At 39.1% G+C, this 26,050-nt stretch overlaps 1 protein-coding gene across 1 annotated transcript; it reads right to left on the bottom strand.

Moving 5' to 3' along the window:
- Window positions 1-35: 35 nt before the first annotated feature.
- LOC119722286 (ras-related protein Rab-40C-like) lies at window positions 36-25,999 on the bottom strand. Its single transcript, XM_038192331.1, has 6 exons — window positions 25,766-25,999; window positions 23,160-23,466; window positions 15,096-15,156; window positions 11,797-11,935; window positions 10,527-10,749; window positions 36-3,926 (listed from the first exon to the last, which is right to left on the bottom strand). The coding sequence occupies exons 2-6, from the start codon at window positions 23,317-23,319 to the stop codon at window positions 3,691-3,693; spliced, it is 819 nt and encodes a 272-aa protein (XP_038048259.1). The 5' UTR covers window positions 23,320-23,466; window positions 25,766-25,999; the 3' UTR covers window positions 36-3,690.
- Window positions 26,000-26,050: the final 51 nt, after the last annotated feature.

Genomic DNA, 26,050 nt, shown 5'->3' with positions numbered 1-26,050 from the left:
AAACAACAACACGATGAACATTTTACGACACTGTCTCTTGTTTGTAATTAGGCTTTAATTCAAACAAACTGCTGTATTCACAATAAATTTAAAGTGTTCATTTCATTCACAAAATTCTGTCAAAATTATCCTACATTATAACACAAGCACCATAACGACAGCAACACATACAGCATCAAAACATAACATCCAATAAAAGTAACAAGAAAACTGGTTAAATCTTTAACCAATTGAATCAATTGAACAGACTCATGGAAATAAAGTCAACCAATAAAAATTGCTGAATGTACAGCAAAATCACAATGGAAAACTTTCAACCAATCAAAATCACTCTTTGCTGAACACAGGAGCGCATCCTTATATTCCCGCTGTGTGATTGGATAACTGATTTTTTAGGTTTTTTATTAATTATAAAACTGAACAAAAATCTAACAAATTTGTAAAACCATTTCAAAACACTTTCTTTTATAATTAACTTTTTCATAATTTTGTATGAATAGCACATGGCATTCTCAAGCATATGCAGAAAGCAGTTTAACACAAGAATTTGCATAACAACAGATATTTCAACAAAAACGACTTTTTAAATAATTAAAATCAGGTGGATCACGTAATTTCTCAAACAAAATTACAAACCAATTTTTCTAGAAAAGTTTCAAAACTAATACCAGCTATGAGTTAATAACAACAGAGTTGATGTGCATGTATAAATAGACAACTGATTTTATGGAACATATACTCAATAATAAACATATGGCAAACTAAATTACCTTGCAAATAACTGACCTTAAGCGGGTTGTCTACAAATCTTTTCTTGAAATCTGGAATAAGTTGGAAAACTACATTTGGAGATATTAGGAATAAAACCATAATATTTCCTGGCCAAACTGCACAAACCAACACACTCAGTGGTGGGAAGTAAAAAGGGAAAACATTTTATTTGGGGATCTAAGTAAGGGTTAAACTTACTTTTATACCATCATGAGATTTTTACATGAAATGACTTAAGAATGACTATAATGTGGAAGCAAATTTATTCCATGTTAATGGCAACATTGTGAACATTTATAATTTTTCACTATTTTTCAGCCTGTTCAGCCAGGGTTCTGATTTAAACCAAAGCACTTCACAGACCAACATGTGCAATTTGTATTTTTTGTTTTGCCAAAACTTTCCACGTAGCTATGATGAACTTCCAACTGAATATTAATTGAAATTTTCAACAAGTATATCAAAAATATTGAAGAATGGTAAAGAGCCAAGTTACAGTGAAATTTAGAGGAAAATATGCACCAAAATATGTACGAGTTGTGTAAATTCCATGCATTTTATCTTTTAGCCTGCATGGAACTTTTGCATAACTTTTTTTTTTGCTCGTTTCTTTAATCTATTGCTGCCATTTGTAATTCTCATCCAAATTGAATACATTTTAAAATCTATTCACAATTTCATCTATATACAGAACACGTTCACGCACCATTTGTGTATAATGGCAGCATCTGTACAAGTCTATTTACAATGCTTTGAAAAATTACCATCAATGCACAACTACAAGAACGGATTTTACAATGGCCTCTTATGGTGGCCTGAAAGGAACATGCTGACATATGTTTTCTTTAAAAAAAAATTCATAAGATCGCAATTTTATGTTAAAAAGGTGCAAATTTTCTCCATGAAATTGCAGACTGCATCTAGTGCATTGCAAATGTCTTTACAACAGAATTATTTTGTTTATAACACTTTGCGTAAAAAACAACATTTGTGATATCATGAAATAAATTCATGAAATGTCCTTTCTGATTCATCTTAGCCTCACCTTGTTATAAAATGTTTTGGTTGTCTGCCACATTGTTTCAGTGAAATTAGAATAGGCAACATGTATATTATTGTCAACGTCGGATGTCTTTTACCCTCACAAAATGCACTCATGCTCGACATATGGACTCTGTGCAGAAGTGAGCCCTCTATATTTTTGAGTGACAATTGAGCACAAAATTACTGTCCCTGTGCAACCATGTTTGATGCATTTGTGTAACACGCAGTCACTATAGGTTAATGCACATAAGTTGCGCATACGATGTGTCTTTTACAGGCCCTCATAAGTAGGTCACAGCAAAATCTTCAATTGCTACACGGAGTTCACATATCAGCAATGATGGAAATGAAAAATTGTGCAATAGAAAGAAACATAACTAGCACACATTGCCGTCACGGATGCATACAAGAAAACCAGGCCGATTAACTAATGATATCAAATATGTTGTATGTCTAATCATCAAACAAAAAGGAAACCAGTCATTCAAAATATCCCCAGTGAGAGATTTCAGTTCGTAGTTTCTCAGCGTCTCGACGATAGAAATTTAAGGCAGAATGAAACCTCAAAATACTCCTTTCTCTTGACCCTTCTTGTGATTGGCTCGTGTACAACTCTGCTGACTCGTACTAACAGATAATCAAACGGAAGAGTTTCCCTTTCAGATTAAAAAAAATAATAAATCTTCAGGCTAGGAAGTCAAAAATTAAACTGTAGAGTTTCACACTTCAGCCAACAGAAAAGGTCCAATTATTAAAACAACAAAAAGTCAAACTCAAAAACTTTGGGTAACCAGTCATCAGTCACGTACGGCTTTTAAGAAGATGACAAACTTGCTTGCTCCCAAGGGAGTAAGAAACTGCTTCCTCTTCTCCAGTCAAAGTTGCCGAGTCAGTGGATTCTTGAATGTGTTTCGTTCTGAGTCAGCGCCGGTCCACCGACCAAAAGGATTTGTGACTCAGACTCGGCCTTGCACGGCTTCTCTGACATGCAAGAACTAAATGGCAAATCTTTGTACTCCAAAACTTTCAGTGGGTATCAGGGCCTATGTACATTAGGAGTTCAGTAGTTGGGTTGAACTTCCTCAATCCTGCAAATTATCAAAAGATTCCAGGGGGATTTTGAAGGATTTTGGAAGGTTGGGGTTACGCCCAAGACATAGATATTACGTCAGTGCAACAAGGTCATAACTCATTCTGCAACAAAGTCGTGTATTGTGCGAATTGTCTGTGCAACAAGGTCGTATCTCGCGACGTCCATTGACTTTGTGTGTACATCCGGGTTATCTTAAGCGAGATACAACCTTTTGAAATTGAAAACTCGTGTTTTTTGTACATGACGTCACACGCCATTTTAGGAGATACGACCTTGTTGCACGGACACAACAATTAGATCACTGTAGGCATTGATAAGCATCATGTAGTTGATGTCATACTTTTGTTTTCATTAAAAGTCTACTAAGAGGTTTGGAAGATTTTGGAGAATTGAGGACGTTACATGTAGATCGCAGCCATTATCTTTACATTTAACACTGCTGAATGCATTGTATGACACTCAACCAGAATTTCTTGTTCATGTAATGCATGTAGTAGCTTTTTAGCTGAACAGAATGTGTAATGGCGATCCTTATTCATCAACCTCCTTCCCATGGCTTTGTATGGTTGAAATTGACCTGTTGACCCCTGGCAGACCCATCATGATGAAGGGCAATGCTGATTGGCTAAGAAGTCTCCAATGAGATTCAGCTCCTGGCTTGGTACAAATGTACCTACATCTGCATCACGTACATCCACTGAAAACTGTTTTGCATGAAACACAACAAGGGCGACAGTCTTGACGTGGCGGGACCATACTGCAGACAACAAGATTGCATCCTATCACGATATGACGCAGCTTTTCCGCGACGAGTACGGTGGGTCCATAACATTCAGTATAGTTCTGCGCTTCTTGGAGCGCAAGTCCAATGGGGGCAGCAGATAGCGGTTCATGTGGTTGGCGTCAGCGAACGATTTGAGACGCGACCTCATTTGGGGCGGTAGAGGCAGTTTGTCGATTGTGTAAGTGGACGTGCAGTTGACTATCACACGGCAACAGTAGTCTTGCAAGCTCAACACTGCAGAAAAGGATCAAATTGAAATCATCATTATCTCATAATGAAAATCTTTAAACCCTAACTGTATTTAATGTCATGTAACACATCACTGTAACCTTTCAGACTCACAGTGTAAACGTATGCAAATTATGTATATCACGTATAATACCACATAATGGACACAGTTTCAAAAACACCTTCAATTTTACCTAATCAGGACCATGCTTTCTCCGAACTGGGGAGGGGAACATTGTAAACTGTATGATATTTGGTCCATAAACCTTAAGTTTTGAATTAGTGCTGCCTGGCAACGGTTGTCATGGTTAAATGTTATGTATGACAGGGCCTCATGACAGTACTGCACCTTTAAGCTTGTTTCAATGCAGTGCAAGTAACTGACTCATTTTCCTTAAGGCCAGACTATGACCTCCAAATACATAACAGTATGGTGAGCAGGTTATGTAATTAATGGTACTTTATATATATCCATAAATATTATTAACTCCAAGGTGTAAAACCAATGGATTGTATCACATGTAACAATTGCTTTGTTATACAATGGAATTATCTTTATCAAATGGCCTACACGAGTTGCGCCGAAAGGTTGCACTCCCGTTTTCTGTCTGCTCTATGTTACTTTTGCAATCGTTTACCTGAGAAAAACCTCAACCTGTTACCTACCAGCTCTTCCATTGGTGATATGGATTTTGCTTGACACTTCTGAGTGCCGTTGGTAACCCTCATCTCCTTGACTCAGTGTTTGAACATTTTGCATGTGAGTCTACACTGCACCAGTGAGCCGCCATACTACTATTACAGCCAGCCCATAGCCACAACAGTACAGTAATCCCCATTGAATCTCTGCCTTTCAGTCTTCACCACGCAGCATGACTGGGTTCATCTGCAGGCATGGGTAACTCTGCATTGTTCTCTATTGTAGTGATTCTATTCACATTGGGTACCATGAATTGTTTGCATCGTACATGTAGGTACCACTACAGGGGAGATGAACTCAAGCCTTTTAGCTTGGTCAAGAACAGAGTTTCTCCCGAGGTGTATGTGGCACTGAAAAACCTTGGGATATCCTCGTCGAAACCCACAAAAAGAGGTGGAAGGTCTTGGGAAAAGAGACAGAAACGTATCCCTGTGATCATATCAAACACAGAGAGACCACAACAAAGCCAATGCTACAATGAGCATCCTATTTTCACAAACAATATCACCGTTCCCTTGATCAACACTCGTCATATACCACGCAGCAGAGTGGCGTTTTGGAACGCACACTCCATGATGAACAAAACTACTGAAATCTGTGACTTCATCATGTCTGAAAATCTTGATATCCTGGCTATCACAGAGGCTTGGCTCAAGGGCGACGATCGTGATGCCCCCGTCTTGGCAGATATCATAAACACTCTACCAGATTATTGCCTCTTGAAGCTACCACGTAAGGGGAAATCTGGTGGCGGGATCTGCATCATTCTGCGTAAGAACTACAAAACCACCACCAAAGTCCACTCCTTCCAAACATTCGAATGCCTGGAGGTCACCATCAGCTCTCACAAACGTGACCCACTCACCCTGGTCACAATATACAGACCACCCATTGCAGGAAAAGGTCTCACTATATCTCACTTTTTCGGCGAGTTCTCAAAGCTCCTTGAAACCGTCAACCTCCTCACAAGTCATGCTGTCATCTGCGGTGACTTTAATATCCACGTTGACTGCTCACATAAGCCAGAAACAAAGTCCCTGAACGACCTGCTCTCTTCTGCTGGCCTCAAGCAGCTCATATCACAGCCAACCCATTCGCACGGGCATACACTCGACTTGCTCATCGTGAGTGAACATGAACACTGTGTTGAAGGTGTATCTGTAATAAACGCCATGCCGTCAGATCATGCATCTGTCACTTTCAGTGCTGCCCTCTCACGTCCTGCAGCCACAAAAACCAAAGTCCGTTTCCGCAACCTCCGGGGCATCGATATTACAAGTTTCAAGTCCGACATTGAAAACTCATTCGCTAGAGTAAATCAAACGGATAGCCTGGCTCTTGACTCCAAAGTCAACCTGTTCAACCACACACTTAAGACCACCCTTGACCACCACGCCCCGGTTAGGTCAACTGAGGTTCAGCTACGTCCACATGCCCCTTGGTACGACGATTCCCTGCGAGTGCTGAAACGCAAGAAGCGCTCAAAAGAGAGGAAATGGATGAAGTCCAACTTAGCTGTTGACCAATTAGCAATGCATCAGTCCCTCTCGGAGTACTATACTGCCCTGAAAGCCGCAAAGACACGATACCAACGACAGAAGATAACAAATAGCAGCCAGAGTGACCTCTTCCGGATTGTTCGGAGCTTGACATCAGAACAACTTCCTCAGGTCCTACCCCTCCACAACTCAAAGAAAGAACTAGCACAAAAGTTCATCTGCTTCTTTGAAGAAAAAGTTCATGGACTTCGATTGGCACTCGACATGGCTGCCGCACCACAGCAGTTACAGATTCACTCAGTGCCAACACAACATTCCTTAGCTAAATTCCATTCGGTATTGGAAGCAGAGGTCTTAAAGATCATCAAATCGACAAAGATCAAGACTTGTTCCCTCGACCCTGCTCCAGCTAATGTCATAAGCAGATGCACTGATACACTTCTACCAGCGATTGTTGATATCACAAACCAATCTCTTCAATCTGGTGTGTTCCCGGCAGCCCTAAAGTCAGCACTCATCACTCCCGTACTCAAGAAACCATCTCTTAACCCAGACATCTTACAGAATTTCAGGCCCATCTCCAACCTACCATTCATCGGAAAGGTGATTGAGCGAGCCGTCATCCAGCAACTTACCTCACACCTCACTAAACACTCACTGCTTGCCACATTCCAGTCCGCCTACAGACGGCGTTACAGTGTTGAAACAGCTCTGGTTCGAGTGTATAACGATCTCTTGCTAAGTCTTGATTCGAAAGACGAGGCAATTCTTGTACTCCTAGACCTTACGGCAGCCTTCGACACCGTGGATCACTCAATTCTGCTCACCCGTCTGAATCACAGATTTGGATTAGAAGGCTGCGTTCTGGATTGGGTGGCCTCGTATCTATCAGGAAGACAACAATCAGTGATCATTGGAGAGGAGCGCTCCGATCCTGTGAGCCTGAAATGGGGAGTACCACAGGGATCCGCACTCGGGCCCCTGTTATTTGTGTGTTACACAACCCCAATTCAAGACATCATCGAGTTGCACGGTCTCTCCCATGCAATGTATGCCGACGACACACAACTCTACATATCTGTAAAACCCTCAGACAGAAATCTTGCAACACAACAGATTGAGAAGTGCCTCTGCGACATCAGAGCATGGATGTCGACTAACTACCTAGTCTTAAATGATGGTAAAATGGAAGTCCTCCATCTGTCCTCATCTCATGCCAGAGGAAGTATAAAAATCCCCCATGTGACTGCTGGCGACTTCCAAGCTACACCCTCCGAATCAGTCCGCGATCTAGGTGTTATTTTCGACTGCCACCTTACTATGCGTCCACAGGTCAACGCTGTATGTCGAAAGGCATCCTTTGCTTTGAAGCGAATTGGCAAAATTCGCAGATCTCTCGATAAACGCTCCACCGAAATCCTGGTCCACGCCTTAGTTACATCTCTCCTGGACAACTGCAACTGCCTACTTACTGGCCTCCCAGACAAAGAAATTGACAAACTCCAACGCATCCAAAACTCAGCTGCCCGTCTGGTATCCCTTTCCAAGAAATGCAACCACATCACTCCAACCCTCAAATCCCTCCACTGGCTGCCCATCCGGCAGCGCATTCGCTACAAAACCCTTCTGCTTACTTTCAAGGCCCTAAACGGAACTGCTCCAAGCTACATTACTGAGCTGCTACAACCACACCATCCTCCCAGATCTCTCCGTTCATCTTCCCAGGGATTCCTCACAACAACTATACCAAGGACCAAATCATACGGCTCAAAGGCATTCTCACACGTCTCTCCCAAGTTGTGGAATGCCCTTCCATCCCCACTTCGAACAGCTCCAACCATAGACAACTTCAAATCTAACCTCAAATCCCATCTGTTTCAATTGGCCTACTCTCATTCACTGTAATTTTTGCTTACCTATGTTTGCTTTGTTAAGCGCATTGAGATTTCCCTCGGTTATGTTTTGCGCTATATAAGACTGTCTTATTATTATTATTATTATTTATAACTGTTTCAAGTCAATAATATGTCATGGATAAGTAAGACAGGAATTCTTTTTAATACGAAGCCTCTATACATGTTTAAATTCCGAAATCCAATTCTTCAGGCAAAGATATCTATATTTCTTTATTTCTTACAATTTCTTGTTTCTTGTGAAGACTTGCACTGGTGTATCAATTGTTTGTTCCCACCCACCCTCCCCATAACATAATATGTCCATCACATCCTTGACAGAATTTGAATGATGGTTTTTTTTAAAAGGTCACGCATGACAGTTACATACGAAGGCATTCAACATTCCTAATTTGAGAGCAGAAGTATACCAGGGGAACTGGGGTGCTAATGTCTTCAACCTTGGAAATGCTTTCCAGATTGACCGTCTTTTCAAGCTGTTTCTATGCGTGTATATAAATATTGTGATCTAGGTTATGAAATGCGAAATGCACAGGGGACATCTGATAATGTTGTGCACAAACTGTACATGTATATATGCATCATAACTTTACTAGTGCATATCATATGCATCCTAGAAGTTATGGGCAGCAAATGCCGTAGGGTGGAAGAACACGCCCCCAACACCCCCCCCCCCCCTCCCCCTCCCTAGGAATTATTAATATTAATATTACTACCCTAAGGGGTCAAGGGGTCATGAAAACCACAATTTACAAGTTATAACAAAAGTGAAGAGTAAAATAAATTTAATCATAGTTTTTCGTATACATACATGTATAAAGTGCACTTCAGAAAGCAACCTCCTTCATTTAAACCCTCCAAAAAAAAACATTTTTACATCTTTGAAAATAATTTACTCTGAAATACCTCTTTCTGAAAAAGTCCTGAATATGTCCCTACACAAAGCAAACTACACGTGGACATTGTGATCGTGGTGTTATTTCAGAATTCAGTGAAGCCAAGTGGACACTGATGACACCGGAGGACACAAAAGGAAACCATAGCGGGCCCTCTTTTTTAAAAAAACAGGGCATGGAACAACCATCCTTGGACTAAGCAAGTCAATAGTCGGTGAGACAACGCCAGAACAAAGTGGGTCAGTGACCCAGGATGCTTATAAACCAACCCAGAGACCCTATGCACATTGGCTGTAATGAATGCCCCTAGGCCAATAACGGGCCAAAACTGCGGAGCCAGGCGGTCCAATCTGACAGAATTAGATCATCGACCGTCACCATCCTATGTCATCTTCAAGACTGTGCCCTAACCACGGCCGCTTCACTCATGCTGAAATTAACACGCAGTACGGTTTGATAGATCTAATTTCATTGCCAGCTAACGCTGTACTTAGGCCTAAATGCAGTCAAATGTGATATACCGGTACTTGTAACCTGAAAATTGAGGTAAAAAACTGGCAAGAAATTAGAATCTCAAATTTAGGACCCGTTATGGTAATACTACCACACGGTAGTTAGGCTTTGAACTCCTCCACTGAAATGGGAGCATTTCCTGTAATTAATTAAATCATGAAATCTGGTGTCCCTTTAAGAAATTAGACCCATTGGTAATACTATCAGAAACTGGGGCTGTGACCTGTGCTACTGAATGAGGCCATTTCCTGTGATATGCAACCAGAGGAGAAAGGGGGGGGGGGGATTCTTATGCTTGGACAGGGGTTTGCTCATTGCATGCAATCCCTTGTGAGGTAACCTAGGCCAGCGTTGATTAATAAGTCAGCATGTGAGCTATGCTCTGTCCTCCAACCCATGGGATGACAAGCAATAACTGAGCATGGTAACTAGAGACTGTGCACTCCCTGTACTATGTTGATATCGAACAGTCCAGTTCATAGGATGAACTTTATTTGTAAATGGCCAAATCACAAACATATTGAATAAAACTAAGATCAAACTTGAAATTAGTGTCAAAAACATGTGCATGATATTGGACATAAAAACTTATTGACCCTTCTGCTGTCTGGACAGTCACTGCCATGCCTTCTACACAGGCTAGTCACCGACAGGCAGATCATATTTCAGGCAAGCACTGTGACTAGTCAAAATCAGTCAACAGACAAAAAGCAGACAAGTGGTAGGCACAGCTGGCTTATCAAACACCTACAGTCAAAGCATAGCTGTATCAAGTTACATAAACAGTCACAGCCAGTCAATCCTGCTTTATGTAGGCTGGGAGATCTTAACTGTTGAAAACAGTCACTTGATTGATTTTGACTGAAAGGACAACTTAGCCCAGATTGTATGTTTGCACAGAAAGGTTATAAGGTTTGGCAAGAAGAAAATAATGTATGACGTTGATATAGAGAAAAACATTTGCAGGGGGGGGGCCAAAAATGTTCCCCCTGCGGTTCTGTTAGGGTGTGCACTCCGTGCGCAGGTACCCCCTCACCCGGTTACAAATAGAGAGTTGGGGAAGTCCGCTTGGATTGTCTCCTCACCTTTGTTGGTCCTCCAGAGCCGATCCATGCCATTGCGTTTCAGCACCACCCGCGACAGCTCTGTCAGCGACTCGGTCACGTTGAAGTCACAGAGGGGACTGACCTCGAAGTACACCATGTCGTTCTTGACGGCGTAGATCTGGGCTTCCTCTGAGCTGACTTGCCGCTTGTAGGCTAGATGCAGCCGGTTACCAATAAGGATCTTAGGCACGCCTGGCGCATGCTGAAGTACAGGAACAGAAACAAAGAGAATCTTTAGTTTCATGTAATATGAGCAATTTACAATACAGAATTGCTGCTTTACCTGAAATCGTTGACATCCTTTAGTGTCGCTAAATTGTATTAAAAACGTTAGTCAAAATGGCACAAATGTTTTAATGTGCGTACTTGTATGAGAGTAGCACTTCAGAAATGGTTAAAAAGTGCGCACATTTGATGAGTATCATTTTACTCAAAGAAGAAATATCGTTTTTTTTTTATCAGAACCCCAACATTTTTGGATAATATTCTGACGGATGTTTACCATTCTTTAACCTTAACACATCTCTCACTGGTGATTTTCTGAGGTCACTACGTTAATCGCCTTGCACTCACTGCGTTTAATCGCATCAATCACAACATGCATTAGCGGAGCTTATCACACCTATCTTGGTCAGTTCCCCGCTTCAAAAGCGGTTCCCTCCTCTCTCACTGACACCATCACTCTAGCTCCGTCATTATCGCGAGATCATCAAATGGCTTTAGATTGATTGCCGATTGCGATCGATTTTCGTAGACTGGCGGGTTTTCACAGGACCAGTGCCCTTCTTATATCCAATATATATTAATGGGCAATTTACGACCGTCCACCTTGTAGTAATTGTTTGGAGGATCTTGCACACTTTGAAGTAAAAGTTGGCACAGGATGAACGACTACAAAGCACAGCGTCAGTTGATAGAATAGCCAACTCTGGAATTTATTTGAATGGTGGCTTTCTTTCTCCAATTATACACCGTGAATACCTGCAATTTATTTCAGCGGTCAGTTTTAAGAATTGTAACGGCCATTTCCTATAACAGGTTATCAGGCACTCAGCCCATTTTGTTTAATAATGAATTTCTAAAGACCATATTTTTACAATTGTTGAAACTCAAATTTATTGTCACTTCTTATATTTTTCTATGTTACTTTATTGCGGACCGGGCATTCAATGATCAGTGTTTAAACAGATTCTCCAAAGAAAAGTCTGTTTTTGAGATCACAGTAAGAGAACCCTGAAAATGATAGTACCTCGTCAATTTCTTTGATCCATCTATCGATGCCGTCAAACGACCATCGACTTGTGATGTCATAGACTAGCAGGATGCCCTGCGCTCCCCTGGAGTAGGATCGGAGAATAGTGCAAAACCTTCCCTGGCCGGACGTATCCCTAGAAGACAAAAATATATCAAAATGCCTTGTAAATGACAGAACTTGAACACAATGAAATACAAAACAAGATTTCCCCGAATCAGATATCTTTGGGAATCCCCTACACAACATTTTTCACAGAGTTTTACAAATTTTTACATTTAGTGTAAATGGTCCCGATGAGGTACTAGTACATGTACACATGTGAATGCACTAGTCATCCTGAGTTCGTAGTTGTTTTTTCCTGAAACACTACAATTTGGTATATCCACAGATGTACCCTGTATGTGACCAGATAGGACTTCCTGTAAGATAAAGCATCCTATTGAAATCCCATATGAAACACACACCAACACGGTTAAGTACCTAGTGTGCTTAAGGTCTGAAACCCAATGCAAGCTAGGTTAATGTAGCCGTGGGCAAAGCATGAGTTGCTGGGAAATGTAGGTAATGTCAACGGGGATGGTGCACTGTTTTCTGGTGAAATGGAAGACAATATTCTGTGTTTACACAGAATTCTGTGGCTCAATGTCTACTATGGGAATAACCAGGGATGGACTACCGGTACCATTGAACTCGAACAAAATGTTGTATTTAAGTATAAAAGTAATATTTAAATTTTACACCACCCCGTTGTAAAATTACAATTAAAGATCTAGAAAAATATGTGCAGTAACTTTAGTCCATTTTTCCATTTCTAAGCAGGAATAATTTCTTTTCAATGAATGGTGCAAACGAGATTAGGTACCGGTACTACTAATTTACAAGGTGATAAAAAAAAGATTTATGATTTTATTATGCATGTATGCAAAACACGGCTGGGGCATTAGCCAATTAGCCTATCAGGGGCATGGCTTTGGACCAATTAGATTTCATCTGCATATCAAGAAATTTTTATGAACTGTGAATAAATACTGGGTCATGATACAAAATCTATTTTTTCCGCTATCGTTAGGCACCCTAAAAAAAAAATTACTGGAAATTTACAATGTATTGTTACACTAGTTCATGACCTACAGTACAGGGGTAAAAATAAACGGGCTTGTCTTGGAAAACTAATTTGATGAACTTCCAATTTGTATAAATCAATCCGATCAAGTCCTGATTTATTGGGATCCACGGCGCTACGAGGCCTCCAAGCCATTAAAAGCTACTAAGTGTTAACCGGCCAATTCCATTCCACCGCCGTTTCTCTATTTCTTTTATTGCCTCTCCTTCTGAAAATAATTCATCCTCAAGGGACCGACACAGGATACTTCATATGCCCGAAATTCCTCCCTAATTCAATTGGAATGTTTGGGCCCCGTCTGGCTGTATGTTATCGGTCGCTCCAGTAATGTGCGAGGGTTTCACCGGCTCCCCGCCATCAGCTGGTGCCGGTGTCCTCTGCAGCTGTCCAATGATGTTACATTACCAATGTCTTCCCCATGCTCCATGTTGTACTTGGCAAGCATTAGGCAACATTTCTTAAGTGTTACAGATCTTTTCAAAGGGCAAGTTCAACCAAAGGAGATTTCTTCAAGAAAAAATATTTTCAACATTTTTTTTTTACTCTGCCAACATTAAATCCACAGAATGAATGCTTTCATTTTCCCTCAACTTGTATGCAATAGCCATGGACACTAAAAGAAATTATGAAGTGGTGCAAACAATTATTTTACAACATTTCGCACGGCATGTTGTTTCATCTGTCATTTCAAGAATGATTTTTTTCAGAATAGAATTTCTTTAAAGAAAAAAACTGATTTTCATATCTTGTCATCTTTAACCTCAAGTACAAAATAAAAATTCATTTTAAACCCAACTCTGAATAATTCTACGATTATATGCCCATTAAAGCAGAATCAATACTGCCCTCTATCTTTCCGACTACAGAAGGAGATCAATGCGGTAAACGCACTTATTAATCTCAAGGCGGCATAATCAATGGCTTATCCTTCTACCTGAGAGGTGGCAACGATTTGTCCAGATGAAAAATGACTGGAAATGTAATTAATTTCCTCTTCGCAAACGGTTTAAGCACCGACAGCAATATGTTATGTACTACTTGTAAAATCAATGCACGGCAAATGAAATACAGTGTACAATTTTGCACTTTGCAAAAACATTCTGTAGACTGTACAAAATGTCATCATTAAAATGAAAGTTCATACACTGTATAATAAACTATAAATTGTTGACGTGCATTTTCATGTTTGTTTATGTACGTACACGTACCGGTACATGTATGCATCACTATATTTTATGTGAAATAATTTTAGTTTACATATAACCATGTACATGTATGTATGTTAAAATTATAGATTAAATGCACAGTACATGTATGTGTAAATGTATGTGTAAATTACACATGTGTACATGTGTACAAATGTAAACTTACATGGACATGGAGACTGTACACTTTAAGCCTACATGGGCAAGTTATTTATTGTTAATTAGGACCGAGTTATAGGACTTTCTGCTGTCCCCACAGCATCTTCGGTCCCCATAGAACCATGGGCAACTTGTGTGTAGTCTAGTCCCCACTTGTATGGGTGTACATGTACATGTACATTGACTTCTATTTATAACCCACACACTTGGGTCAAGGTTATAATCACTGCTTTCTTTGCTTCATGGTGACCTTCGTGTGGGCATGCACTCACTCTCCAAACCAGACTTTTTTGGACATATTAATGTATAATATTAATGCAGTATTCTTCCCTATGTACATAATGTACATGTACATGCACAATATACATGTAACTCAGTTTACATTTTAATATCTTCACGTTTGTAAAAGTACGAAGTCATTTTGATCCTTTTCATAGTACAGTGTTCTACTGGAAGGTCTAAATTCCATTGAGAAAAATTGTTACGATAGTAAAAAAAAATAGGACCTCTAGCTTCTATGGTCTGGGGTTTGAATCCAGCAACATGTCATTATGTTGTGTCCATGGGCAAGCCACTTTACTTCACTTGCCTCTCTCCACCCAGGAGTATAAATGGGTACGACATTAGCTGGGGAATAACCTGCGATGGACTAGCATCCCATCCAGGGGGAATAGAAACAATCTCAATCGTTTCACGCCAAGTAAACCGGAGATAAACGCCAGCCTGATGGGCCATAATGGCCTGAAAATCTATTTTTGAAAATAAATGTATTTATGATGTCTTTTACTCCCTAGTTTTGTACTTACCACAGCTCTAATCTCACTCTCTTTCCATCCAACAGAATAGTGGTAATCTTGTGATCAACTCCTGCAAAGAGAACAAAAAGAACAACATTTTTTCATTGTAGTTTTGAATTCCGTTTTCATTGTAGTTTTGAATTCCGTGTGCCCACAATTACTATTGCTTTTCCACTACCACGGATATGTATGGAAATTAGAATATATGTAGGTCAGAAACTCTCAAAGAAAACCTCTCTGCAAACAGGCACAAATTGCAATGCACCTTTAAACTTGGAACCTGATATCGGATTAATCTCCATTACTCCACAAGAGCATCAATTCAGGAAAGGCATTGCCCTAATCTCTCAACTCAGTCCATCATTCTTCTGATATTTCTCCTTCAGAGCTGATTGAAGTTGACAAGGGAAACAGTCCTGTTCCATCCCTCATGCATGAAATTGATGCCGCCAACAAATTATCGCTAATCTGAATCTTAAAGGGTTTTAATTTTTTTTTTTTTACGATACTTGACCGGCCAGCCGAGTCAATTTTCAAGCGAGCTGTTTATCCTTTTATCTAATATCCTTGTCATTATCATGCAGGCTATCAATCATAATTTGTTTTTGCAAAACATTGTTGTCAGAAAGAAATTTAAGCCGGAAAATTGGAATTGCTCAGTTATGAGTCATGTAAAATGTTGAACTCTGAAAAGAAAAGGTGACATAGCATTTTTTTCCCCATTAAAAGCAGAAAATGATGTTTACATATTTTGTAAATATATATGGATACTTTTGGAAAAACAAACACTGTGCACATGTATGAACAAAATGACACAAGTTTGTCATTATAAATGACTTTATTCAAATATTTGAATATGCAATCAATAACGATCAAACATTCGAAATTTCAAATATTAGAAACTCAAGCACTGAGGTAATATGATATGCCTATAGGTCAACAGTTTCTGGTCAGTGACCCAATTATACTTGGACACAATTCTCTGTTTCCAAGAACAAGCAGCCAAGGAAATTGGCTTCGGGAAAACCTTACAGACATGACAGACAGATGTCAGCAAAGACAGTAAGGACCTCCCATCTAAACTTGATGAAAACCAAACTGTCATATTCAGGCATGCAACTAGCAATTTAGAAAAAAACAAGGAAATTCTTATCCATACATGACTTTGTACAGTAATTTTTAATTTGTAATGGCATTCATGAAGGTTAAAAACGAGGAAATCAACGGATCCGAGGAAAAGTTGCATACCTGCTTATTTAGCTCTGTTTTACATATTTCAAATTATTGGCCATTACTTGAGTACTTAACGTTAAAATCAGTTCCACATACATGTATGAATCAGCACGCAGCACTGAAACCAGGGAATTTGTAATTTTTAGCTTTAGAAAAAAAACATGTTTCAGTCCAACTACTGAAGTTTCTTTCGTCCATTCTGGACCGCATAGAAATGAAATTTCCCATAATTAAAAACAAAACCTGTTTTAGCCTAACAGGGTTCACTTTCAGAGAAACATTATTAACTTGACTTGCCCCTAATACATTGTCAAAATCAAAAAAATCAACACACACAAAAATCAGCAGAACAGGTTTCAAGGAAACATCGTTCACTTAACTTGCTCTACTCCAAAATACAAAACTTTGTGAATGTACGTAAATGTAATGCATGTAACGAAAAATATAGCCATGATTGGTTTTAAAATCAAGTTTGGCCTGTTTTCTGAAACCCAACTTGTTGGGAATCTTACATACATTGTACATTAACCTGTAGCACCCTTTCGTGGCAGTACAGTGGATGAGTGTACCAATGTTTCTGACATTTTTTCTGTCATTATTCATTCTAAGGTCATAATACCACAGCCCGAGGCACACGTTGTATTATAATATAGCTGTATGAAGCCATTATCAGTGTGTTTCTAAGGCCTATGGTCTGTTGACGTTGTGTTTATGAGTAATCATACCTCAGGGGGGTTTCCTGTAGGGGGTCGGTCATCCTGATATAATCAAATTGTGTCTTTTAATTGAGTTAAAGTAGTGTACTTTCAGGGAAAATCCTAGAATGGGAATATTTTACATACTCGTGTGGATAACAGTAAGTGCTTTTTGCCAATCACATGTAAAACAGTCATCATTTTTAAATTCACTCTGGGGCCAATGAATGAGCATTTTTTTTTGTGTACAGAGTTGATCAAAAGAAAATTTGCCTGAATTTTATAACTGAATTTTTTAACTGAATATAAAAACATTTTTTTAAGCAAATAAAATCAGGTTTCAGAATTTAAACAAAATATTAAAAAGAAAAAATTAAATTAAAAATTGTGGCAGTTATATTGAATAAAGAAATGTGTCGGCATGCAAATTTCTACCCCCCCCCCCCAAAAAAAACCCCCACTCTTTTTTGTTTCTGTATACACTAAATGTATGTACATGTACTGGTATAATTGTAAACCTAGAAATCTCATTGACATTGTGTTCAACCTGTTTGATATTCTAGTGGGACCATGCATTGACGTACATATTCCAGAGAGGAAAATAGGCTGTGTCGTTCCATTTTAAGTGCACGTGCAGCTCTGCATTTTGGTATACAATGGCCACTGCCTGGAACAATGGAAAGTGCATCTCATTATGAGTCATATTGGCGCATTTGACATTCATAGATTCGGGAGGAAATAAATAAAATGTCATCCAGTTTACGTGCCAATTATAATTAAATACAATATATTTTAGTGCACGTACATTGTTCATGTACATGTACATTGTACATCGTGGATCATACGGAAACAGCAGAATTTTGACTGGCTTTTTATTTAAGCACAATCACATCAGTATTTCATAATATTTTGGAGAATTTACACAACCAAAGACTTTGCAATAATAACAAAAGCTTTTCCTTTATTTTGCTTTATGTTTGTATAAATTTGGATTTGGGTAGAGTAATCAAATCAGGCAGCCGTGTATACAGCTCAATTAGGCACACCACTGTGAATTTCCATTAACACAAATTAGATTTCAAAATCTAATTTACTGAATTTCTGGACAGTACACACCACATTAAAAACAAACATGACCATGTTACAAGGACATTAATTATAGGCCTATACTAGTTCAGTCTTTGAGGTGGGAGGAAAATCCATTAAAAGTATTCTTGGGACTACCCAAAGAATCAGGTATAAAGGACTGAAAACCAAATCCTCATGCTTGGGCGGGATTCGAACCTGGGTCTCAGAGGTGGAAGGCAAGGAAAGGACTGAGCCAACTGAACACCCTGAGTGGACCAAGTTGGTGTTTCGTTCCTCACATACATGTATCAAATATTTTGCTGAAAACCAATTATCATTTCCAATACAAATTTTAAGCCAATACTATAAACATTTATCACAAAAACCTTTACGACCCATACACTTTGCAAAACTGAACTCACTGGGCACGGCAATAAAACCTTCTCTCCTCAATATAAACACATTGTACTCCAATCATCCTGTCAATTCACACTGACATCCCCCACCCCACAAATTAGCCCCGGCTCCTGCAGAGTATGAAATACAACCTTCCACATTTATTTGTTTAGAATAAAAACCAGCAATTCGGGGAACCAGTGTAGTATTGCGATTCTGTATACAGAGGCATGCCATGCCTGTCACAGGGATTTAAATTATTATGATAGGAACCTGTGAGGCTAGTAAATTTTCCTTGCCCCGAGCTGCAGAGTGAAATCTGCTGACGTCTTTGTTATAGGCCCTGGCAGCGAGTTTGGCAGACAGTAACGGGTGTAAGGGTCATTTTGGGTCCCAATTTTGTTATTGGAAGTGAGAATTTAGGACCAAGGGGTCAGGTGAAGGGCATCCTTTTCTATTTGGGCTGGGAACAGGTGTGAGCACTACATGAAAATAAAAAATAAAATGCCTTCAATTTTGTTTTAAAAATCAACAAAATTTAGCTGCCTACATGTGAACACCCACATTAAAAGTGGAAAAGAAGCTAACTGAATTTTCATACACATGTTTTCTGTATAACATATTCACAATATATATCAATTTTCAGATTTTTAAAAACCTGCCCCACAGGCAAAAAAGGGTCAGTATGTACATAAATGCAAATTTAATTATGTAAATGGATTTCTAATATGGTCTGTAATGGGCTGTCGAGCATGTGGCCCACCTGCAGTGCAGCCAACTGTCAGATTTAGAGCCATGCAGAAAATCAATACGGGAAATCTCATTAACGATGCATGGGTAAAGTGGTAGTCAATTACGACTGCTGAACATACATGTAACCATGGTCAGGTGTAACTTGGCACTCGGGACAAATTGTACTTTTATTGGCACTATAGAACAGAAAGTCATTGAGTCTAAAAAAACATCAACATGTTTAATATTTTTCTTCAACACGGAAACTTCAAACTTCCCAGTTATTTATTGTAAGGGAATACATATACATACTTGTACATACATTGAAAATTCAAATGAGCAAGTGAATGTACTTTTGTAGACTATGTGAGCAAAATTGAACGCATGCTATTTAAGGTTAGAAACATTTTGACTAATATGAAAAAGAACACTTAAATCAGTTCGTAACAGTCCTTTATTTGTATGTAGCCCATATCCTGTTATTCCTACTATACGATTTGCTCCCCAATTTTTTTTCAGGACTTAATTTTGCATACAAGTCTACTCCAAAGCTAAAGGTTAGTCCTACTTTAGGACAAGTAATTGTATTATTACATGTTTTATTATTATGTTCCAAGCATGTCAAAGGATGTAAATACATTTGTACGAGTCCATGCATAGTCAACATCAGTCACAAAAGTTAACTGAGCCATACCCAAGCCATTAAGTCATTACAACTCGACATCAGACCTCAACATCCCCGTCTCCACAGCAAACCTTCTCATCTCAAGACACTACTCCAGGCTCCTTGGGGCTTTACGGACACGTCCGATCTAACCGGTATCCATTACACCGGTTCCAACCTGTCTGCCGCCAACTGTCCCCTTGCCTCAATCCAAGTAGGGATTCATCCCGCGATCTGCGCCTCGCGGACGCATCGCACGTGTATTTTTTTTTTTTTTCCGGTCATGTCAATGCAACGTCCAGCTTTCATTTAAGAGCTTGGCTTTTACGTTTTGTTCCTACTGTTTGCCGATTGCCACTTAGTTGGGCAGTCAAGTCGCCGTTGGTCAGATGGCAGGAAAACATGTTTATACCGGCAACGGTTACAATAGGGCATTAGGAGTTCACTGAACTACATTGTCATGTTGTCTTCCTACATGTAGAGGCAGTGAATGGGGACAACACATTGTCATTCACTATCGGAAAATACACCAATTTACAGTGTTATGCATCCAGTAATACATTTATCTGCTAATCTAAAAGTAAAATTTAAAATCTTTACACTTCCAAAATTATTGTAATCGTTTCAAAACTGTAGTCTAAAAATGAGCTAAATGCACATAAATTGAATTTTCTAAATGCAATTCAAGTTGGTGAATACCAAATAAAACAAGGTTTCTTGTCACAGCCTGCCTGAAAATAGATTAGAACATGCTTGACAATAAAGGTCATGCTTTGTTTACAGTGTGGAATTGTGGAGTAAACAAAGAATTGTGGGGAAACAATGCATATTCGTGAAACAATTTAACTCCTCGTACACGTACGGATCTTGTATGTTGACTATGCATTGTATAAATTATGAACTGTATATACTGAGCCTTACAGTTCACCGTTAAAAAAGTCAATTCTGTCCTTCCATAAATTATGACCTAGCTGTACAACGCATGACCTTTGCATTTTGTGTTGTGATGAAATTGCCCTGATCTCTTTTCATGCAGGCTGTAAGGACAAATCTGATGCTATTCAATTTTGAGTCTTCTTCATTTAATAAACAAATCAATTTAAACTCTACCTATAGTTGTGCACTTTTCAAGGATATTTTGCCCATGTACATGTACAGTATAATAAATGTTCATGGTACATGCAGTTTGTTGTCGAACGTAGAAAACCCAAAACATGTCTTGACATGCATGTGTGTGGCACATGTAACAGCACTTTGACCAGATTTTGGAAAAACAACTTCGACTCATGGTACATCAATTAAGGACACTGCACCACTTCACAGGAACAATCCAAATATTACCACACATGTCACAAACACCCAGTTCATATCATCATAGTGGATATGTGATGTATGTTTTTCATGTAAACAGAAAAAAATTTAAGTTTCAAAGAAAAGTGAACACATTCACGTACCTTGTAATTTATCACAAAATAACACCAGCCTGTACCCAAATGATGGGAATTGAATGAAGACTGCGTGTATACTTGGTGTGTGTCAAACAGTGTTCAAATGTTTGTGACTTTGCATTAGCACTAGCCCACGTCTAGATGATTTGTAAGCGTCCCTGAAATGTTAGCCCATCGTATAAATGTGCACTGTACATTTTGCAAATATACCATGTGTGCATAATAAATGTCTACAGTTTGCACATGCATTTAGGGGCTGTTCTTTTTTGAACAAGTGCAATTACTCATAACCATTGTTTGGCTGTGTTTTTCTTTCATTTGGTTTCCTCTTTTTATGAAATGAAACTATGTATAGGATTCATGTTTTTATTTCACGCTTTATCAAAACTAAACCAAGACTGATGACAGGCGAGCTAAACCATACTTTGTCCAAATGCTCAAATATGGGAATAGAAATTACGAATCACTACAGAGTACCATGACAAAGTGGAAAAAATGGGACTGTGTGTTCACAATGCGATTTTCTAAAACCTGTTGGCCTAGGCCTACATGTACATGGATTACAATGAAGTAAGCATGATGTAGCAAATTGAATCTTTTTAAAACTGTGACCCTTAACTTCCTGTTTTGTATTTTTCTACAATCACACATTTGGTTTGGTTATAGGCCTTTGTCATGTGTGATGATGACTGTATTTATAACCAAAGTAAGATCACAATAAATGTACACTGTACAACAGAACAGTGTATTTTGTATGCAACAAAAGACAAGTTAAATGGCATGCAATGTATTTTCTTTTAATGCAATCCTTGAAAATGCACCTTTGTATCCCATTTAACCATATTTCAATTTCCTTGTTTGCCATTTTCAAGGGTATTTTGGTACCTTTTTGGGTTTTTTGCTAATGGTTTCCATATTCATGGGCAAATGTGCGATGTCATTAAGGCAGAAACCTCAATGTTACAGTTTTTTCAGCACCAAAAGTTGCCAGAATTTTGGATATTTTGCTGTTGTAAATTGTCTTTTCTTTTGTGATTCGCTGTTGTGTCATTACATGGCACTAAACCAATGAGTAAACTTTTCTCACAAATATTTTCAATGAACGCTTTTTGGTGTTCACAATTTGAAAAGAAAACCCCTAAACTGAAAATGTCTTCCTGAAATGATATCACAGCAACAGCACCCAGAAAAAAATGGCGAATCTTAAATGTTTGAAAAAAAATCACTTTTCAATTAACCAAAAAGGAATAGCAAATAGTTTTCATACATTTAAGAGTTGTAGAAAGTTGAACAACATGTGTTCCTAAGAAAAATTCATCCTATGGATCCTTTGAACCTTATGACCTGCAGTGCAACAGCACGTGGGGACTCCCTCTGTATTTCTGACAAAAACACCTGCGTCTCGCTGAACAAAGGACCTTTTCAAATAGCTACACAAGGCACAACACAGGGACTGTTGACTGGAAAGGTGTATTCCCCTACTGTGTGCGTGTTCCGTAATCATGTGCTGCCCAGGTCTATGCATGAAATTGTTTTCAAACTGGCATTTTGTTCAAACTTATTAATTTGTGAAGCTTAAAAAAAAACCTCCAAGGACAACATAGCTAGGGCTGCATGATGTGAATACTTAGTGCTGAATCACTGCTTGTTCAACATGCACAGAATACAGAACATCAAATAATATCGCTTGCAGCTTGCAGAGAATAATAGTTGGCCAGTTGTTGGCTATGGGTTGTGTCCTTCAGCAAGCCACTTTACCCCAACTCACCTCTCTCCCCCCACAATACATATGAATTCATACTGGCACTAGCTGGGGAGAAAACCCAGACGCTCTTACCATTCACACTGGTGTAAGTCCCAAACGTGATGTCGTTGGCGCTGTCATCAAGCCGACCCAATATCTCCCCCTTTCCTACATCGCTGTCGCCGACAAGGAGGAATTTCAGCAGGTAGTCGTACGCCGTCCGGTTCCGACGCGGCGTTGGAGACCCGTTCATGTTAGTGGCATTGCTGAATGGAGGGGCCTGACTGGCCAATCAATGCCTGCCTTGAAACGTGTGGTGCAAAGCGGTGCTGAGTGTTTTGTATGTACGGTACCGTGTGTCCCCGGTGAAATAGCTGAATACCTGGTTTCAGGACGTCACCTGTGAAATAAGAATATTAAAACAAACGCAAACCATTACAAAAGTATGAAAGATAGGAAAGACTTCTACGACAGGCATCTTTTTGTTGTTCAGTGTACCAACTTGCATGGTTCATCGGGGGAAAGGGGAAAAATAAATACTAGGATAGAAAAAATAGAACCAACTATTTTATAAAAACAAGGAAATTGGTCATCTGTTATTTTTTGCACATATCCATAGGGCCTACATGATGTGCGTGGGATGTCACATACATACATGTGTAAATTAAATCTATCCATTTATTTTCCCACGCAAGTTTACGACTTTGTGTGCATGCCGTTTCAATGTTTGTTTCCTACCTCCATGCATCAAGTGCGTGTTGGATAACTGAAACATGACAGACTGCGAAACGAAAACAGTGACAGAATAGTGATTCTTTGTTATCGCAGTGTTTGCACCTGTAGTGGTATGGTATGATCAATAAATGGAAATTGTGCAGTTTAGGACCCCGTTCCATATAAATTTTAAGAGAACAAAAAGACATTTTAATGTTTTGGGACCAGTACTGTTTGGGACTCACCTGGTTTACCAGCAGGAAAAGTAACTTTACATTTTTTTAGTTTGCTAATACCATATTGAATATCAGCAGGCTTAATTTTGTAGAAAGAGGGTACATACATGTACATGTAGGTTTTCTATTTATGAGGAAAGTTATGGGTTAAAATGATTGATGACACTGTCACTGACAATGACGGCGCCTGAACTGCCAGGACTGCTGTGTGCCTCGCACTTCTCTAACTAAGTGCTAAAACAGGTAAGAAAGTCTCATTTTCTTCCAAAGTAGGCCTACTAATCAAAATTATAAAAACCTAGAGTTGATCTCAATAAAAAAGACTGTATTGTATTTGTAGCTGTGTTGTGCGCTTTCTTGTGATTTGCGCAACAATAAGAATGAGCATGCGCATTCTTATGATTGCGCAACTGAATCCTTGTGCAATCTTTAAAAAAAAATATTCTTCAAGGTTGGGCACACATTCTTAAGAATGTGCAACGAGAGAACGGTCTTGTCGATGCCGAGCACTGGCTGCGCTTGGCAAGTCTAGCTGTATCCTCGTTCACTGATTCTTGGGCTTTACTTAAATAATTAGCCTATAATCTGATACAACGCAAGGTCACTAGGGGAAAAACGTATTGGGGGGAAATAATAAGAGACATACATGTAGTGTAGTGGAAAAATAAGAATTCAGATTTTTGGGATAACAAAAGCAGGGGGGGGGAACAATGGCGTCGTTCGCAGTGTTGAAGATCTGCCCGCCGTGTTTTTACCATCTGCGGCACACATTGTCAATGGATCATGATTATTGGAATGGGTCAGTCAGTTCGAACCTATGTCCATTTTCATCAAATATTTGTTGGTTGGGATAAAATTAATTGAAGGGGCATCACTACGAGAACTAGTAAGTGTCTTCCATCCACACAGATTCATATTCATGTTAGGGTGCGTAATGTGATTGGTTAAATTATGTATGCTGCAAAAAAAAAAAAAAACTGCCCTGGTTTGTATGGATGCAGGGACTTGTAACTTGTCTAGACTAAACAAAGCACTTCCAAGACTAGTTACCAGTCCTCCGTTATTACAAAACTTCATGTGGGGGGCAGAAAAAAGCAATAATAACAGCTTTAATTTAATTCAAATTATCATATTTAAACCAGTACAGAAGCATAAATCACTTTCTTTTCTCGTTACATGAATTATTTCCCCTTTAACCCCAATACATTTAATTTAACATAAATAAGCCGTGCAATGTTTGTTAAGAAGATTGCACAAACTTCATAAATTGCGCACGTAATAACGCTCACGCAATCTTAAGCATGTGAAGAATGAGCGCTCATTCCTAAGACTTAGACCCGTGAACGTGGCATTGTATACAACACCACGCTGTTGTGTATTTTCGAACCTAGCGAAATTGATCCGCCATACATAATTTCGTATGGATTTTGAGTACTCACCTACTACCTAGAATTCAATCTAAATTTGCCTGTCCGCGTGTTCAGGATGTGTCATTTCGACGAAATAATCTTGATGAATGTAAACAAAAACAGCATGCACAACCACACACACACAAAAATTCATGTTCATGTGATGGTTTTGAGTTTGACTTCGAGTTACACAATTAATGGACAAACGCTAAATGCAAAGTTACATTGAGCATGTTGAGCAAAGCCAAAGCGGTTCAGAATTCTGAGCTGACTGCTCAACAATCATACAAATTACAATCACTGAATTTGTTCTCATCGAAAATGAATGAATGTAACTTACCCTCTCGCACTACCATCCGTCACTTGCTGGTCTTAGTCTATCATGCCTTAAGTTAAGTTTGAAGTCAAATATACTTGAAAAGGACATCGATAAATCTGATAATGTTCAGGTCGAAATCCACAGTGACTAAAGATCGTCGTCGTCGCGTTCGTCGTGCACACTATTTTGCGAAGTAAATTTCGACTCGACCGGACGGGAAATTGTGACACACAATATGCACTGGTTTACTGCACAATTATGAAACGCCTGCAAATCACAGGCGGGAACCAGTCACTACAATTCGAA

The sequence above is a fragment of the Patiria miniata genome, unplaced genomic scaffold (assembly GCF_015706575.1).
Source record: "Patiria miniata isolate m_02_andy unplaced genomic scaffold, ASM1570657v1 HiC_scaffold_1, whole genome shotgun sequence".
Classification (NCBI taxonomy): domain Eukaryota; kingdom Metazoa; phylum Echinodermata; class Asteroidea; order Valvatida; family Asterinidae; genus Patiria; species Patiria miniata.
The sequence above is the reverse complement of the archived record's forward strand: the minus strand, read 5'-3'. Positions and strand labels throughout refer to the sequence as shown.

Bases quoted from the DNA above. Each gene is read 5' to 3' on its own strand.
- LOC119722286 (XM_038192331.1), bottom strand. From the start codon at position 23,319: ATGAACGGGTCTCCAACGCCGCGTCGGAACCGGACGGCGTACGACTAC. The intron at 10,750-11,796 runs GTACTATCATTT...CCTGTACTTCAG, and splicing joins GGATCAAAGAAATTGACGAG to CATGCGCCAGGCGTGCCTAA. The intron at 3,927-10,526 runs GTGAGGAGACAA...CCTTTTCTGCAG, and splicing joins GCTCTGGAGGACCAACAAAG to TGTTGAGCTTGCAAGACTAC.